General features: G+C 41.4%; 1 protein-coding gene across 2 annotated transcripts in view; it reads right to left on the bottom strand.

Annotated features, from left to right (window-relative positions):
- Nucleotides 1-17,268, bottom strand: part of SNX29 (sorting nexin 29) — a 1,801,773-nt gene that overhangs the window by 1,389,841 nt on the left and 394,664 nt on the right. For both annotated transcript variants that reach the window (XM_089669411.1, XM_089669412.1), the window contains exons 7-8: nt 13,516-13,764; nt 9,332-9,683 (exon numbers count right to left, since the gene is read on the bottom strand). In XM_089669411.1, the coding sequence (XP_089525537.1) occupies nt 9,332-9,683; nt 13,516-13,764 (601 nt within the window). The remainder of the gene's footprint in view (nt 1-9,331; nt 9,684-13,515; nt 13,765-17,268) is intronic.

Genomic DNA, 17,268 nt, shown 5'->3' with positions numbered 1-17,268 from the left:
ACATTGGCAGCCATACATGCCCACGCCATGACACTACCACCACCATGCTTCACCGATGAGGTGGTATGCTTAGGATCATGAGCAGTTCATTTCCTTCTCCATACTCTTCTCTTCCCATCACTCTGGTACAAGTTGATCTTGGTCTCATCTGTCCATAGGATGTTGTTCCAGAACTGTGAAGGCTTTTTTAGATGTCGTTTGGCAAACTCTAATCTGGCCTTCCTGTTTTTGAGGCTCACCAATGGTTTACATCTTGTGGTGAACCCTCTGTATTCACTCTGGTGAAGTTTTCTCTCGATTGTTGACTTTGACACACATACACCTACCTCCTGGAGAGTGTTCTTGATCTGGCCAACTGTTGTGAAGGGTGTTTTCTTCACCAGGGAAAGAATTCTTCGGTCATCCACCACAGTTGTTTTCCGTGGTCTTCCGGGTCTTTTGGTGTTGCTGAGCTCACTGGTGCGTTCCTTCTTTTTAAGAATGTTCCAAACAGTTGTTTTAGCCACGCTTAATGTTTTTGCTATCTCTCTGATGGGTTTGTTTTATTTTTTTCAGCCTAATGATGGCTTGCTTCACTGATGGTGACAGCTCTTTGGATCTCATCTTGAGAGTTGACAGCAACAGATTCCAAATGCAAATAGCACACTTGAAATGAACTCTGGACCTTTTATCTGCTCATTGTAATTGGGATAATGAGGGAATAACACACACCTGGCCATGGAACAGCTAAGAAGCCAATTGTCCCATTACTTTTGGTCCCTTAACAAGTGGGAGGCACATATGCAAACTGTTGTAATTCCTACACCGTTCATCTGATTTGGATGTAAATACCCTCAAATTAAAGCTGACAGTCTGCAGTTAAAGCACATCTTGTTCATTTCATTTCAAATCCATTGTGGTGGTGTATAGAGCCAAAAATGTTAGAATTGTGTCCATGTCCCAATATTTATGGACCTGACTGTATATAATATGATAAAATCTTCCTTGTTAGAGTGCACATATGCAAGTATGTCCAAACAAACCAAAAGCGCCCTATTACACCAAGACCATGTTATGTACCAATGAATAGGTCGTGTTCAATGTGCAGCTAGCTATTCTTTTTCTACAATCCTCTTAACAGTAATAAATTGGGCCTTTACCGGCAAAAATATATTTGCCAATGTCATATACACAGTAGAGCTGCAAGCATACATTCACCAATGCCAAATCCACAATAGAACTGCAAACATATATTTGCGAATGTTATATACACAATGGAGCCGCATGTAAAATTGCTATGGGGCACAATAAACGCCAAGACGGCTGTTGGAGGAGGCGCTAGAGCAGCTGTCATACCAGAAATACGTCATGACGTTGGCGGAAGGACGTTGCATACACCCGGAAGTGGTAGTGGGAAGTGTTAGTGGATGGGAGTGTAGTTAGCAGAGTTTAGTGGTAATTTGCAAGTCTATTTTTTAGTTTTGTGAATTGTTCTTTTGTGGAATTCCAGACCACATCTGGACATGGCGAGATTGCTGTTCTCCGCCAAGGAGCTGATCCTCATTTGCAGGGGAAACAATACTAATAATTGTATTTCCAAATTATATTTATGGTAAATATACACTAAAAACATTATTAGTTGACATAATCCCAACCATATTCCTGTGAAATCTAAATGATAAAACTGTACTGAGTTCATAAATAAAGCTGTGTGTGTAACTGAGGTGTAATTGAGGTCTTGGGGCTCATGGGTGCGGTGGCCTGTAGAGTGGGAATCATTTTGCATCACAAACGGTGTGAACAAGTCCTAAGGGCCAGTTCACAGTATAGAAACAGTTTAGATGTGTTCCAGATGCGTTTTTGCATGCACTGTTTTGATGCATGTTTAGCGTGTTCCAGTGCATTTTGGATGTGTTTTTGGTGCGTTCCAAAGCAGTTTGGATGCGTTTTTGACGTGTTCCAGTGCATTGTTTTATGCATTCCAGTTAATTTTTTTCCCCTCTCTTTTCCTAAAATTTAATTAGGGACATGTGCATTTTAGTGCATTCCAGGGCGTTTAAGCGCGTTCCAGTACAGTTCTATGCATAAATAATGCAGCCTGTTTGACTTTTTTGGCAGCACCTGCAACGCACTGGAACAGCAAGCGCTGATGTGAACTATGACATTGACAACTATATAACCTTCTTCTGTGCGTTTTGTATGCAAAAAAAGCAACTGAAACACATGTAGTGTGAACTGTGTAGTGTAGTGTGAAGTTAAATGGTATTGACGCTCCGAAAATGCCTCGCAACCACACCGCAAACGTCTGCCAGGCATTTGAGGAGCAGCACCATAGACTTGAATGGGAGGCTTCAACTCCTCCTTACTCGACATGAGGCGCCAGTTTTGCCGTGATGCAATACTAACGCTTCAGTGTGAACAGCACTGTGTGCTGCCATGTGCAGAATTTTCATAGGCGTTTGAGAAGTGTAAAAAACACTTCCTAAACGCCTGTCTGTTGCCTGCTGACAAAGCTAGTGTGAACGCAGTCTTAGAGAAGATAAAGTTGTAATGAAATATAAACAGAAGGAAAATTGAAAATTTCAAACTTGTCAGAAGAACAGGACGCAGGTAAGATTCACTCCCTTTCCACTTTCTAGTCAGTAGCCAAAATCTTAATTAATTGATCTATATTCCTGGCACTGACAGAACCCTGGAAATTGATCTCCATATTTTGGGCATTCACAAATGTCAAGCAGCTTACAATCTAATGCAGGCCATAGATGGGTCGAAAATTGGCCGCAAAAAAAATTGGCCAATTTTTGCACCATTAGTGGGTTAATTGGTCAGCCGTTTTTCGGGGTTTTGGCACATTTTGTTTTTCTATTGGGAAGAAGAGGAAGAAGAAGAAGAAGTTTTCATTGGAGTCAGTTAGATGATTGAAGAGATCCTTGATGGAATCTGGAATACTTGGCAAAAAATATGCATGTTAGTGCATCCCCCACCCATAAAGCATGGCATAAAAGGACAGAAAATCACCTGGTTTAGCAGGATTTCTGAATTGTGCTCTGTGTGTACTGCTCTCTGTTAAACAGAGGTCAGTCTAACGACCAGCTTCTGTCAAAAGGTCCTGCTGTAAAACTAGCATTCAATGGCTCACAGCCAATGGCTGCAAAGCTGATCTATGTATTCTGGGAGGAGGGAATCCCAGCTGTCAAAATACAATAGCACAGCAGGGTAAATTCCTGCATCCATATCACTGTGTGGATATGAAGATCTGTCAGTCTTTTTTCCTTCGACCAGCTGGTTGAATAAAAAAAAAAAAAAAAAATCAAGGTGTATTACCTGCTTTTTTCTTGCTGTTGTCACCAGAGATTTTGGGAAGAAGAAGGAGGAGGAGTAGAAGAAGAAGAATAATTCCAGTCCGCTAATATATTTTACATGAAAAGTCTTGCGGTTGCAACAATGTATCTATTTGTATCCGAATAAAAACCTCTGTATCTCAAATGGATACAATGTTGCAACCGCAATACTTTTCATGTAAAATATAATAGCGGAGCTCTCTGCAAGGGACAGAAGTAATAATGCTGGCCGTAGACGGGATGAAAATCGTCCGATTTTTTTTGCCGTTGGTGGTAACGTCGGCCGATTGAATGAACAATTTTTTGTTTTTTAAAAAAATGGCTGTTTTTTCACATATACTAGGCCCAATTAATCTAACAGCATGTCTTTGGAGTGTTGGCAGAAACACACGCATGCAGAGAAAGCATGCAAACTGAGATGCAGCCATGACTGGGATTAGAACTCATGACCCACGTGCTATAAATTCTGAGTTCTAACCACTAATCCACTGTAGGAGACAGAGTTTGAGCTGCAATGTAGAATAGTTATATTGTTTAAAAATAATGATAAAGCGAGCGCTGGTAAAATTATATAGACTACTAAAATGGTATTACACAAGATAAATATAAATATAGGTATAGATATGAATGTAGCAGCTAGCACTCAGGGTATTGGCAACAGTCCCAGAATAGAAATGTTAAAGTAATAATGCAGCGCTATAAATGCATGTTATCAATCATCAACGCATGTAAAATAAAAAAAGTGCAAATAATTGCAATAATGATGTAAACTGGTAAATGGTGCTAAAAAATGTTCATATAATAATTCCTGAATAATGGAATGTCATTTGTGTGAGAGTACCAACTCAGAGAGTGCCTATGAATGGCACATGTGTTTTATCTGTGACGGACAGTAGTGCATGGACTCATGAAAGGTAATCCACCCTTGGTACGGGTGTACACTCACCAGAACAAAAGTATTAATGTGCATGGGTTATACACATCACACATCTGGGGGTGCAGCGGTATGCTGGCAGCTATGGGTTAGTCATCCAACTCCATCCATCCATCAGAGTGGGTGCCAAAATGGTCCTGGGGAGGAATTAGCTCAGCCACTGGAGCCAGAAAGGTGCTTAATAGTGTAGTACTTTATTATAATGGTCACGAGTAACAAGCGCCGGTTTTTAAATGTAATTACCAGATTTTTTTTTCTTTACTATAGCGCAGAGAATCAGCTGTCACTTTCTCCCCAGCTAAAAGAAACAAAGTTTCCTTTTAGTTTATTTCCCCAAGTTAAAAGAAACAAAGTTTCCTGAGATAAAAGAAACAAAAAGTGAAAGTGATAGCTAATTCTGTGAGCTATAGTGAAGAAAAAAAAAGAAGCCGGCAATAGCATTTAAAAATCGGTACTGACATATAGTGAAAGCCAGTGAAGGAGCCTCTCTGTATACACTGCTCCCTCACTGTATACACTGCTCTTCTCCTCTTCCCACCCCCTCCCCCCTACAAAGAGGACCTGTCACTCACATACTATTACATAGGGGACTATTGGTCCCCTATGTGATAGCAATAAAATCAGAAGTTTAAAATATATATATATATATATATATATATATATATACCGTATTTTTCGCTCCATAAGACGCACTTTTTTCCCCCCAAAAAAGGGGGGAAAATGTCAGTGCGTCTTATGGAGCGAATATAAAGCGGCCGGTCCGGTATTTCCGCCGCCACCATGTCAGAATACCGGGCCGGCCGCTCAGCTGTTCTCTCCTGCAGGGCCTTACCTGTTCCTCGCTCCAGCACTGCACAGTCTTCCCGCGCTGGCTTCTGACAGCCGGGTGCCCACTGCGCATGTGCTGCGCTTTGTGAATGATCCGGTGTCTTCTGGGACACATGACAGGTCCCAGAAAGCGCTGGGCCATTCACAAAGCGCAGCGCTCCTTGCACATGCGCAGTGGGCACCCGGCTGTCACAGAAGCCGGCCCGGGAAGAAGAGAGAAGGACAACTCCGCGGAAGTGGGAGCGGGTACCTGTCAAATTCAGGTACCCGCTCCCCCTCCTTCCCCAAAGGTCCGCAGTCTCTGGTCATCCCCTGCACTGTCTGCAGTCTCTGGTCATCCCCTGCACTGTCTGCAGTCTCTGGTCATCTCCTGTACTGTGTCTGCAGTCTCTGGTCATCTCCTGTACTGTGTCTGCAGTCTCTGGTCATCCCCTGTACTGTCTGCATTCTCTGGTCATCCCCTGCACTGTCTGCAGTCTCTGGTCATCCCCTGCACTGTCTGCAGTCTCTGGTCATCCCCTGCACTGTCTACAGTCTCTGGTCATCCCCTGCACTGGCTACAGTCTCTGGTCATCCCCTGCACTGTCTGCAGTCTCTGGTCATTCCCTGCACTGTCTGCAGTCTCTGGTCATTCCCTGCACTGTCTGCAGCCTCTGGTCATGCCCTGCACTGTCTGCAGTCTCTGGTCATGCCCTGCACTGTCTACAGTCTCTGGTCATTCCCTGCACTGTGTCCGCAGTCTCTGGTCATCTCCTGCACTGTGTCCGCAGTCTCTGGTCATTCCCTGCACTGTGTCCACAGTCTCTGGTCATCTCCTGCACTGTGTCCGCAGTCTCTGGTCATCTCCTGCACTGTGTCCGCAGTCTCTGGTCATCTCCTGCACTGTGTCCGCAGTCTCTGGTCATCTCCTGCACTGTGTCCGCAGCCTTTGGTCATCCCCTGTACTGTGTCCGCAGTCTCTGGTCATCTCCTGTATTGTGTACGCAGTCTCTGGTCATCAAGACAAAGCGCTGGAGAGTACTGAACTGGCCGGCAATGAGTCAAGATCTTAATCTTATAGAGTACCTGTGGAGAGATCTCAAAACAGCAGTTGGAAAAAGGAACCGTTTCAATCTGAGAGACCAGGAGCAGTTGGCAAAAGAACAGTGGTCCAAAATTCGAGTAGAAAGGTATAAGTAACAAATTGATGGTTACAGGAAGCGACTGATTTCAGTTATTTTTTTTTCCAAAGGGGGTGCTACCAAATATTAAATTGAGGATACCAATAATTTTGTTCAGTCCATTTTTGGGGTTTTGCGTGGAATGTGTCAGATTTGGCTTTTTTTTACTTTTTTTGTGTGATATACTGATACAAACAAAAGATATAAACATGACAATGCCTAAACATATGTAATTGCAATACTTTTCTGTGTGAAGTGTTGTATTATCTGACAGAAATGCAGGGGTGACATTATTTTTGCCCATGACTGTAGATGTCATGAGGTATGACACTATGCCCTAATTCTAAGACCAGCCAACACCAGACAGGCTGGAATGCTGCAGTGGGGAGGAGGAGAGGGGAGAGAGGAGGGGGGGTAGAGAGAGAAAGAGAAGAGGGGTGGAAAGAGAAGGGTAAAGAGAGTGGGGGAGCAAGGGGGGAGAATTCAAAAGAAACAGGAGGGGGGAGAAGTAAAAAAGGGGGCAGGGCAAAAAGGGGTGGGGGAAAGGGGGGGCTGTTCTGGGTGCAGAAAGCTGACTCACCATTTATGCCTCCCCCCTCAGATTGGTCTTCCTCTATTGTTTTAAATCTGCCACACAGCTGCCCACAGAACTCCTCTCACAGCACAGTGTAACTGCATTGCAAGCAGGGAGCTTGAGTGTGGGTGGGGTTGGGTGGACACAAATGGGAGGTGGAGTGTTGGATTGGACAGGCAGTCCTTAGTACTCAACCTTTTTCAGGCAAAACAACCTTTAGCCCCTGTTCAGATACTGTATATGCAAACTGGATCCGGTTTGAACCGATTTTCATGACATATGAGCTAAATCGGCTCTCTAAGGAGCTGGTTCACATATGTGCTGGCAAGCCACAGTGCGATTTTAAAAAGAGTCAGGTACGATTTTCAATCTGGTTCAGGTGCAGTTTCAAGTGTCTTCCACTTTAAAAATTTGCACCGGTACCACTGAACAAAAGCACACTGGATTCATTTTACAAATTGCACTGAAGCCGGCCCTGCACATATGTGAGCCCAGTCTCAAAAGTTTACAAAACATTGACGTATCCCAAGTGGATTATACTTTGTATTTTTTTCAGGACAAATTGGGCCTACATTTGATAGTAAATATTAATGTACACCACCTTCATATTATTATTGGAAAATTGGGCCAAAATATTAAAGGATATACTTTTAAATCTTTAGCTGTATATGTTTACCAGTACCATAATCCACCATTTGACGTGCATGAGGATACCACATGTGTGCATTACTTGTATCTATCCATAATAAGATCAAGAAACAATACTACACATTCTGCTTTTTTTGCCCCTGCCTAAACACACTGACACTTTTTTTTTTGTACCTAAAACACACTAACACTAACCTAAATCAGGTCCTTATCTATTTTATCTTTATTTTTTTTCTAAAAGATCCTATCGCAGTGATCAAGTGGCCAAGAGCAGGTCTTACCAGCTAACAATTGTTACTCTGAGACTAGGAGCTGTTGTGACAGGCAGGGAGGATTCAAAAGCCCACAAGAAGCTTCATAATGTGCTAAATGCACTTCCGCCTAGCAGTACTAGGTTTGTTGGTTTGAATCCCAACCACGGCACTCCCTCCCTGGAGTTTGCATGTTCTCCCTGTGCCTGCGTGGGTTTTCTCCAAGTACTCCAGTTTCCTTCCATACTCCAAAGACATGCTGGTAGGTTAATTGGCTCCTGTCTAAATTGGCCCTAGTATGTGTATGTATGAATGTGAGTTAAGGACCTTAGATTGTAAACTCCTTGAGGGGTAGGGACTGATATGAATGTACAGTATATATGTAAAGTGCTGCATAAATTGATGGCACTATATAAGTACCTGTAATAAATAAATATTATTTTATCAGGGATGAACCAAGCTGTTCTGTCACCTGAGGCAAGCAACAATATTTTATATAAAAATGCCTAGTGTTGGTGGTCTGTAGAAATTAAAATGCCCAGTCTTTGGTGTCAGTAGGAGGAAGAAAAGCACCAACATTGGTGTCAGTGGGAGCAAAAATAGGGGCAGTTTGGAGGTGCGGTAGAAATTCTGTATTGAGCTGGGTGACTCGTTTGGTGGCTGGAGTTCTCAGCAGCAGGATGGGTGGCACTTTGGAGGATGGGGGTTCAGGTGCAGGCAACGGCACTCTGCAGCAGACGGTGTGCCACTCTGGTTGAATACCAGTTCTAGAGGGAGTTGGGGGACTCACCCTCCAACAGGCTGAGTGGCACTTCGGAAGATGGGGGTTCTGAAGTCATAATGGTTGGGGAGCGCTTCACAGTACCCTGTGGGGGAAAAGAGTTGGAAGTTGGGGGTATAGTGGAAGCAATACAGGCATTGTAGGGTCTGGGAGTAACTTTGGGAGGATGGAGGGCACTATGGGGGGGAGGGCACTATGGGGGGGGAGGGCGCTATGGGGGGGAGGGCGCTATGGGGGGGGGCAAATGAAACAATGCCTGATGCTGTAAGTGTTCCAGAACAGGACACCTGCTGCCAACTCTGCATAATCTTCATGTTGTCCCCTCAGTGCATCAATGGGATGTTGTCTGATTCAAGGTTCTTACAGTGCCTCATGGCAGGTGTGCCCCTGGATCCTATACATGAACACTTGCCCCACGCATATGTCTATGTTTGACCTTTGAAACAGGGTATAGGACATTTTCTATTCTATTAAACAGGAAAACTGTGCCAGAAAGGTAGTAGGAGCTTTCATGTATGCAGACAGTCAACGAGACACTGAGGAGAAGGCACAGTGTGAAATGGTACAGAAATACAACTATCATTACAGATAAAGTAGAAAAATCTAGTAAGTGACATTTGCCATAGCACTTCTTTCATACATATTTAACAACTAGATAACAATAAGTAGATACATACATAATAATCTAGACTGTGTGGAGCTACATATCCCTAGTAATAATCAGGTAAAATTAAAAGTCATAAATAAATAATACTTCCGGCTCCATGATATATGACACAAAGCTACAGACATTGACTCCTGATAAAGTAGGACAAAGTAGTGCTGTTAAACTTACTGTTCACAGGAAGCACTCTTGGCTCCAGACATGCTGACAGTTTCTGGCTCATATGTGTCATAGTCATCCAGCTGTTCATTATCTATGCTTTGCATGTCTAGCTTTCGATAGTCAAAATCCCCATTGACACAAGGAGAGTCATCATTTTCCTGGTCACGCAAGTCATATTGAAACTGTGCTTCAAAGTGAGGTACAGCTTCTGAGGACCTGTCAATCTGCTCCTCTGAACTCTCTATGCTACTCATCAGACTCTTTGCAACATTCACAAGATCTGGGTCTTCCACATCCTCATCAAATGAGATGATAGTCGACGCTTTTTTCTTTTTCTTGCGCTCCTTTTTAGTTTTGCCATCTACAGGAAGTAAAAGTGATATTAAAAAAAGGGATCAAGTAAAAAAAAAAGATTTTATGTTTTGGTTTTAGCTCAGCTTGTTTGACACAACAGTGAAGATACTAGAATAACAGTTTTGGAACTACATTTGCATTAGTTCACAATTCTTTTATTTTTTTTGGACATGCAACAAATGTACAATTAATTAATACTAACAAACAAAAACAAACTGGAGTGGAATTCTTTCAAAATGCTTATTTTAGTTATTTGTCTTAACTTTAATCTATGTAAATGCTTTTGAGAAAGATCTATTGCACACCCAATAGTATTTTTCAGCTTAGTTGCCAAAATTAGTATATCAGGTCTCTTTTAAAAAAAATATTAAAATTCATGTAAAGATGTAAAGCCCCAATATGTTTTGTTTGTTTTGGATATAATATGGAAGTGTTAAACTCACTTTCAAATTTGTATTGCTGTCTCTGCTGGGGAGACCCAACCTCCATATTTGTCCTAACAAGAAGTGATGGGAAATCCAAAATTTGTCATAAAATGAGCCGAGGGGAAGTCTTCCAATAGAGATAGACAGTTGTCACCAGAAAAGCTAACAAGACATTTCCCCCTGCTTTGGAGAGACTTCCTCTAACTTCCTGTTGGGTCTCTAGGACAGTAAGAGAAAGAGAATCTCCCCAACAGGACACAGGCAGTAAAAAAAAACAAAACCTTACAATAGTTTAATGCTTCCTACATCATAAAATTTAAATATAAAATATGTTTTTGAGCTGCATATATTTTAACATACAGACCATTACTGTCCAACACAGAGTCCCATTAGTACCACAAATAACTGAAGCAGGCCAACTCTGACCTTAAAGTTGAACTCCAGGCACAAAAATGCTTGTTTGAAAATATTCCTCACTAACTAAAAAGAATATAAATCTACTTTAAGTGCACCAAATGCCTTTGCAAACCAAGATATTGCCTTCTAAAAGTATTAGTGACATCATCACTGTGCTGTACATTGACTATCGTAAGCTACATAGCCAATAGTCAATGTACAGCACAGTGATGAATGTACAGCACAGTGATGAGAGCAAACATTTCTGAGGAGGCCGAAACACTACAAGCTGCAGAAAATTATAGGATGGGGTGGATACAAGACCAGTCAGCCTGCACAAGGAGAGAGAGAGGCAGATACTAGTCCTTATTACAGGATGCTACTGCACAAAAAAAAGTTTCACACTGCATAGGTCTGAAAAACAAAAAAATACAGAAAGCACATCAAAGTTTGCACATACATCATGAGTTAAAACAATATTTGCTTATCCTGGAGTTCAGCTATAAAGAAACTTGCCATGTACTATATGCTATACCTGTGAGAGTTTCTTGTAACACAAGAACAATGAGCTGGGCTGAAAGTTAAGTACCATGTTTTTCCAAGACTCTCTTTTACTATATTAGTCACAAGTGGCCACTTGTAGCAAGCCAAGCCTGCACATTATGACTAGAGATGAGCGAATTATTCAAAAATTCGATTCGGCTGATTCGCCGAATTTGCGGGAGAAATTCGATTCGATGCGAATTTATCGCCGCGAATTTAACTTATTTAAAGGGTTTCTAGGCTTCAGAGAGCCTTTATATTAGTGCAGAACACTGTACCTTTAATTTAAATGCCCTTGGAGTCTGCTGGGGAAGAGAAATAATACTGTCAGTCAGTATGACATGCAGATGAGTGCCGTCAATCTTAGAATCACCGCACACTTCACTCATTTGGGCAGTCACGGGGCACGACGAAGAAGAAGAAGAACGAAAAGAAGAATGAAAAGAAGAAGAAGAATGAAAAGAAGAAGAAGAATGAAAAGAAGAAGAAGAAGAAGAATGAAAAGAAGAAGAAGAATGAAAAGAAGAATGAAAAGAAGAAGAAGAAGAATGAAAAGAAGAAGAAGAAGAAGAAGAATGAAAAGAAGAATGAAAAGAAGAAGAAGAAGAATGAAAAGAAGAAGAAGAAGAAGAATGAAAAGAAGAAGAATGAAAAGAAGAAGAAGAAGAATGAAAAGAAGAATGAAAAGAAGAAGAAGAATGAAAAGAAGAATGAAAAGAAGAAGAAAAATGAAAAGAAGAATGAAAAGAAGAAGAAAAATGAAAAGAAGAATGAAAAGAAGAAGAAGAAGAATGAAAAGAAGAATGAAAATAAGAATGAAAAGAAGAAGAAGAAGAATGAAAAGAAGAAGAAGAAGAATGAAAAGAAGAAGAAGAAGAATGAAAAGAAGAAGAATGAAAAGAAGAATGAAAAGAAGAAGAAGAATGAAAAGAAGAATGAAAAGAAGAAGAAGAATGAAAAGAAGAATGAAAAGAAGAAGAAGAATGAAAAAAAGAAGAAGAATGAAAAGAAGAAGAAGAAGAATGAAAAGAAGAATGAAAAGAAGAAGAAGAAGAAGAATGAAAAGGAGAAGAAGAATGAAAAGAAGAAGAAGAATGAAAAGAAGAATGAAAAGAAGAAGAAGAAGAATGAAAAGAAGAAGAAGAAGAATGAAAAGAAGAATGAAAAGAAGAAGAAGAAGAAGAAGAAGAAGAAGAATGAAAAGAAGAAGAAGAATGAAAAGAAGAAGTATTCCAGTACAGCAAAAAGTGTATCTGCAGAGAGCTCCGCTATTTCTGACAGTTCTCTGACAGTTCCTTACATTTACAGCGGTTGAAACATTGTATCTATTTATTTCCGAATAAAAACATCTGTATCCTAAATGGAAACAAATAGATACAATGTTTCAACCGCTGTAAATGAACTGTCAGAACTGTCAGAAATAGCGGAGCTCTCTGCAGTGACACTTTTGCCAGCTGATCTGGAAAAATTCGATTCGTGCACCCGAAGTTTGCTAAAATTCGGATTCGATGCGAATCGAATTTTTCCTGAAATTTGAAACGAATTCCACTTCGCCAGGTTCGATTCGCTCATCTCTAATTATGACCTGTTAAGTATCCATTCAAAACGTACAAAAGTTTAAATATTTTATTCTTGTGTGTGTCTGCTATTCAAAAAAAGGAAAAAAGCTTAGCTTTACCTAAATTTTAATATTTCCTAATAGACTCCTGTTATACTAATTTTTGCAACTGAGGTTCAATTGGGTATACAATAGAAAGGTTGGATTTTATATACTGTATACCACTGCGAGTCAAAACAGATCAAACTTTTGTTCATTAAAAAAATCTTTATTACAAAATAAAGGAAGATGAAACATCCCTGAAATGCATCAACAGGCTGACACTCTGCCATTACGTTGGGCCATCCTAATGGTTTTATAGGCTTTTACATGCACCCCATTTTGTGAGTATGTTTTCTGTTTTTATATTTTCAAATAAACCTTGGATAATGTGCTAGGTGTTTGCGCCACCTATGTGCGTCTTTTTAAAACCTGCTGTTGCCTGACGCCACAGAGTCCCTCCAGGATCTGGAACCATATCATCAGGATCTGTCCAGCATCCTGATTGGCAGCTGGCTCTGGTTTTCAGTACATGGCTGAGAACCAAAGCCAGCTGCTCTCACACCCTCTCCTGCCTGGCACTCCAGTGATTACTGGAGCTGCAAAGCAGAGATTGGAGACTGACAGTCAAGTCTGACAGGGAACCGAGCGATCAACAGCCATGTGATTACTCACTTCTCAAACTTGGAGCGGGCCAAAGGACAGCTGTAGCATCAGACCAATGCTGAAGCATGGCGGAAAGTATGTAAGTTTGTTTTTTTTATCTACTCAAAACTTCTCCTAGCATGCAACATATACTGAAAACTAACCTAAGTGGCTGGCCTGAAGTTATTAGCCAAAATTGTTAACCCTTTATCTCTGTTTACAATTTTACATACCAGTAGTAAGCCTTTTTGAAAGCACAGGAAGAGGGTCAGATTCATGCTCTGGCTTGATCAGTATAGAGACAGCAGAGGATGAAGTGATATCTCGAAGAAGACTGCTGACACCTTGCGTGGATTCCTTAAGCAAGGAGGTGACATTCTGAGTGGACTCTTTTAGAATATAAGACACTGTAGGAGCCGTCTTTGCTGATCCATTCAGGTCCGCATTGTCAATATTGATAGCAAAAAGAATAGAGTTTAAGCCTAGGAAAACAAGGTGAAAACAAATAATGAGAACACAGTAAAAAATAAAGGAATCAAAATTATTTTGTATTGTTCATACGCCATGGGTCTATAGCTTCGTACCTTCAGGTGATTGGACATTGGCAAGCTTCTGAGGACACAATCTCCTGGGGCACCTTCTCTATAACCATACGCCACTCCATTAGTCCTCAAGTTTATTTATGACAGGTACTTATATAGCGCCATCAATTTACGCACCGCTTTACATATACAGTATCTCACAGAAGTGAGTACACCCCTCACATTTTTGTAAATATTTTATTATATCATTTCATGTGACAACACTTAAGAAATGACACTTTTCTACAATGTAGTAGTGAGTGTACAGCTTGTATAACATTGTAAATTTACTGTACCCTCAAAATAACAACACACAGGCATTAATGTCTAAACCGCTGGCAACAAAAGTGAGTACACCCCTAAGTGAAAATGTCCAAATTGGGCCCAAAGTGTCAATATTTTGTGTGCCCACCATTATTTTCCAGCACTGCCTTAACCCTCTTGGGCATGGAGTTCACCAGAGCTTCACAGGTTGCCACTGGAGTCCTCTTCCACTCCTCTATGATGACATCACGGAGCTAGTGGATGTTAGAGACCTTGCGCTCCTCCACCTTCTGTCTGAGAATGCCCCACAGATGCTCAATAGGATTTAGGTCTGGAGACATGCTTGGCCAGTCCATCACCTTTATCCTTAGCTTCTTTAGCAAGGCAGTGGTTGTCTTGGAGGTGTATTTGAGGTCGTTATCATGTTGGAATACTGCCCTGCGGCCCAGTCTCTGAAGGGAGGGAATCATGCTCTGCTGCAGTATGTTACAGTACATGTTGGCATTCATGGTTCCCTCAATGAACTGTATCTCCCCAGTGGCGGCAGCACTCATGCAGCCCCAGACCATGACACTCCCACCACCATGCTTGACTGTAGGCAAGACACACTTGTCTTTGTACTCACCTGGTTGCCGCCACACACGCTTGACACCATCTGAACCAAATTCATCTTGTCTCATCAAACTAGAGGACATGCTTCCAGTAATCCATGTCCTTAGTCTGCTTGTCTTCAGCAAACTGTTTGCGGGCTTTCTTGTGCATCATCTTTAGAAGAGGCTTCCTTCTGGAACGACAGCCATGCAGACCAATTTGATGCAGTGTGCAGCATATGGTCTGAGCACTGACAGGCTGACCCCCCATTCAACCTCTGCAGTAATACTGACAGCACTCATACGTCTATTTCCCAAAGACAACCTCTGGATATGACGCTGAGCACGTGCACTCAACTACTTTGGTCGACCATGGAGAGGCCTATTCTGAGTGGAACCTGTCCTGTTAAACCACTGTATGGTCTTGGCCACCATGCTGCAGCTCAGTTTCAGTGTCTTGGCAATCTTCTTATAGCCTAGGCCATCTTTATGTAGAGCAACAATTGTTTTTGTCAGCTCCTCAGAGAGTTCTTTGCCATGAGGTACCATGTTGAACTTCCAGTAACTGGTATGAGAGAGTGAGAGCGATAGCACCAAATTTAACACACCTGCTCCCTATTTACACCTGAGACCTTGCAACACTAACGAGTCACGTGACACCGGGGAGGGAAAATGGCTAATTGGGCCCAATTTGGACATTTTTACTTAGGGGTGTACTCACTTTTGTTGCCAGCGGTTTAGACATTAATGCCTGTGTGTTGAGTTATTTTGAGGGGACAGCAAATTTACACTGTTATACAAGCTGTACACTCACTACTTTACATTGTAGCAAAGTGTTGTCACATGAAAAGATAGAATAAAATATTTACAAAAATGTGAGGGGTGTACTCACTTCTGTGAGATACTGTATATTGTACATTCACATCAGTCCCTAACCCTCAAGAAGTGTACAATCTAAGGTAGGTTTCTAGCAAGCAATGCAGAGTAACATGAAGCGTTTACAGAGGGTGTCTTGTACTGTACTCCAAGATAACGAATTTACAGGTAAGTCAAAATTCCTCTTATTGTACAGTACAGGACACAGGCAACCTATTCATGCACCATGGGACGTCCCAAAGCAATGAATATAGGACTACAAGGGTGGGCAAAAAATAGGCAACTGAACTGTGCTAACAGGCCCACAAACATCAAAGGTAAAAACCCCAGGTTCAGAATGCTTCTCCAATAATCTTGCAGCCGCAAGCTGCATAAGAAGAAGATTAAACATGCACCTGGTAAAACTTTAAGATACTTCAACAAATCTAGTGGAGTGTATATATAACAGCATAGGAATAGATGTTTGTTTTAGAGAACAAGCTCTGGCAAACAAATTCCGTAGTGTATATATAACAGCAAAGGAATAGATGTTTGTTTTAGAGAACAAGCTCTGGCAAACAAATTCCGTAGTGTATATATAACAGCAAAGGAATAGATGTTTGTTTTAGAGAACAAGCTCTGGCAAACAAATTCCTTATCCACCTAGCAATGGTGGACTTTGAAGTGGGGTGTCTCTTGCAAGGACTTGAGGAGAGAACAAACAGCAAATCTGTTTGTCTAATGGAAGCAGTAGCTTTTAGGTACAATTTAATTACTCTGACAACATCCAGGCAATTCAGAGAGACTTCCTTTGGATGCTTAAGAGCAGAGCACAAGGATGGCAGAACAATTGTCCTCATTGAGATGGAAAGCAGAAACCACCTTTTTGAAGGTAATATGGTCTAGTGCATAGTAAGACCTTGTCGTCGTGAAGTATGAGGAAGGGTTCTTTTCAGTAATGAGCCACTAGTTCTGGGGTACAGTATGTCTAACAGACATAATGGCCACCAGAAACACTACCTTGATGGTATCAGGTAAGGAATATCTCTGATGGGTTCAAATTATGTTTTTTTGTATGGCAGAAGCAGCCAATTTAAGGTCCCAGGGAGCACAAGGTGCAACCCAGCTTCCAATCTAGACTACATCTTGGAGATTTTTGTCTCCTAAGACACAAAATGTGTAAAGCAGAAGTCGTCATACTGGGCGGAGTGGGAGCCGGTCCCACATACACTACACACAAGTTCTCAGAGTATTCCTTTGGGCTTATTCTATTTGCATAGGCATTGCATGTGGAGAAATATGTTATGTCAAGCTGGAGGTTAGTGAACACAATGTGAGTAAATCTATGTGGCGTTTTTATTTATAAAATTGCTTCAGTGAGCACTAAGAGTCATTTTTTGTTTCCGTGGCTTGAGTTGCTATGAGAGGGACTAAGAAGCCTCAGGAATTTTAACAGATAATAACAGAAGTGTTATATAACCTCCTAACATAAGGGACCAGCTATTGAGGTGAGTGCACAGACATTCACACATGGGTGGAAGGAGCAGTGCTTTAAAAGGAGTGACAACATGGGAATGTGTTTGAAGAGATTACTGTTCAAGATGTTGCATTGATCGGAAAGTTAGCCCCCTCCCTTAACCATATTCCTTGAATCTTCAAAGATTAGAAGACTCCTCCCCAGCCTAACAGACTTTCG

Source organism: Staurois parvus, unplaced genomic scaffold (assembly GCF_062004578.1).
Source record: "Staurois parvus isolate SC_StPar_1 unplaced genomic scaffold, SC_StPar_1.0 ptg000075l, whole genome shotgun sequence".
NCBI lineage: Eukaryota > Metazoa > Chordata > Amphibia > Anura > Ranidae > Staurois > Staurois parvus.
The sequence above is the reverse complement of the archived record's forward strand: the minus strand, read 5'-3'. Positions and strand labels throughout refer to the sequence as shown.